The sequence below is a fragment of the Eimeria mitis genome, genomic scaffold, assembly GCF_000499745.2.
Source record: "Eimeria mitis Houghton genomic scaffold, Emh_scaff206, whole genome shotgun sequence".
Lineage (NCBI taxonomy): Eukaryota > Apicomplexa > Conoidasida > Eucoccidiorida > Eimeriidae > Eimeria > Eimeria mitis.
In genome coordinates, this window is record NW_013570383.1 from 5991 (window position 1) to 6385 (window position 395).

Consider the following 395-nt stretch of genomic DNA (forward strand, 5'->3'; position numbering starts at 1 on the left):
TGCTGCTGGTCATACAGCAGAAAACACCCTGGGAGCACCACTGAAGCCATGTGCGTCTCCGACACTTGCTGCAGCAAGCGGGAAGCAGCAGCAAAAGGTAGCAGCACAGCAGCAGCAGCAGCAACAGCAGTAGCAACAGCAGCAGCAACAGCAGCAGCAGCAGCAACAGCAGTACCAACAGCACCAGCAACAGCAGCAGCAACAGCAGGCTCAGCTGTACCTCGAGGCCAAAGCGTCGGGGGCAATGCACCGGCTACCCGCCGCATCCCCGCAAAGATCTGCAACTTTCAAATCCAGCGCGTCCGTGCCTGTAGCCAGCACAAACATATAAAGAGATACGTACATCTGTATATAAAGCTAGATATATACGCATATGCTCACTTACTTATTTACAG

At 53.4% G+C, this 395-nt stretch overlaps 1 protein-coding gene across 1 annotated transcript in view; it reads right to left on the reverse strand.

Annotated features, from left to right (window-relative positions):
- Window positions 1-210: 210 nt before the first annotated feature.
- Window positions 211-395, reverse strand: part of EMH_0003380 (uncharacterized protein) — a gene marked incomplete at both ends in the record, with an annotated part of 4097 nt that continues 3912 nt past the window's right edge. The window contains one exon of the mRNA XM_013496361.1: window positions 211-308. Coding sequence (XP_013351815.1) covers window positions 211-308 — 98 coding nt within the window. The remainder of the gene's footprint in view (window positions 309-395) is intronic.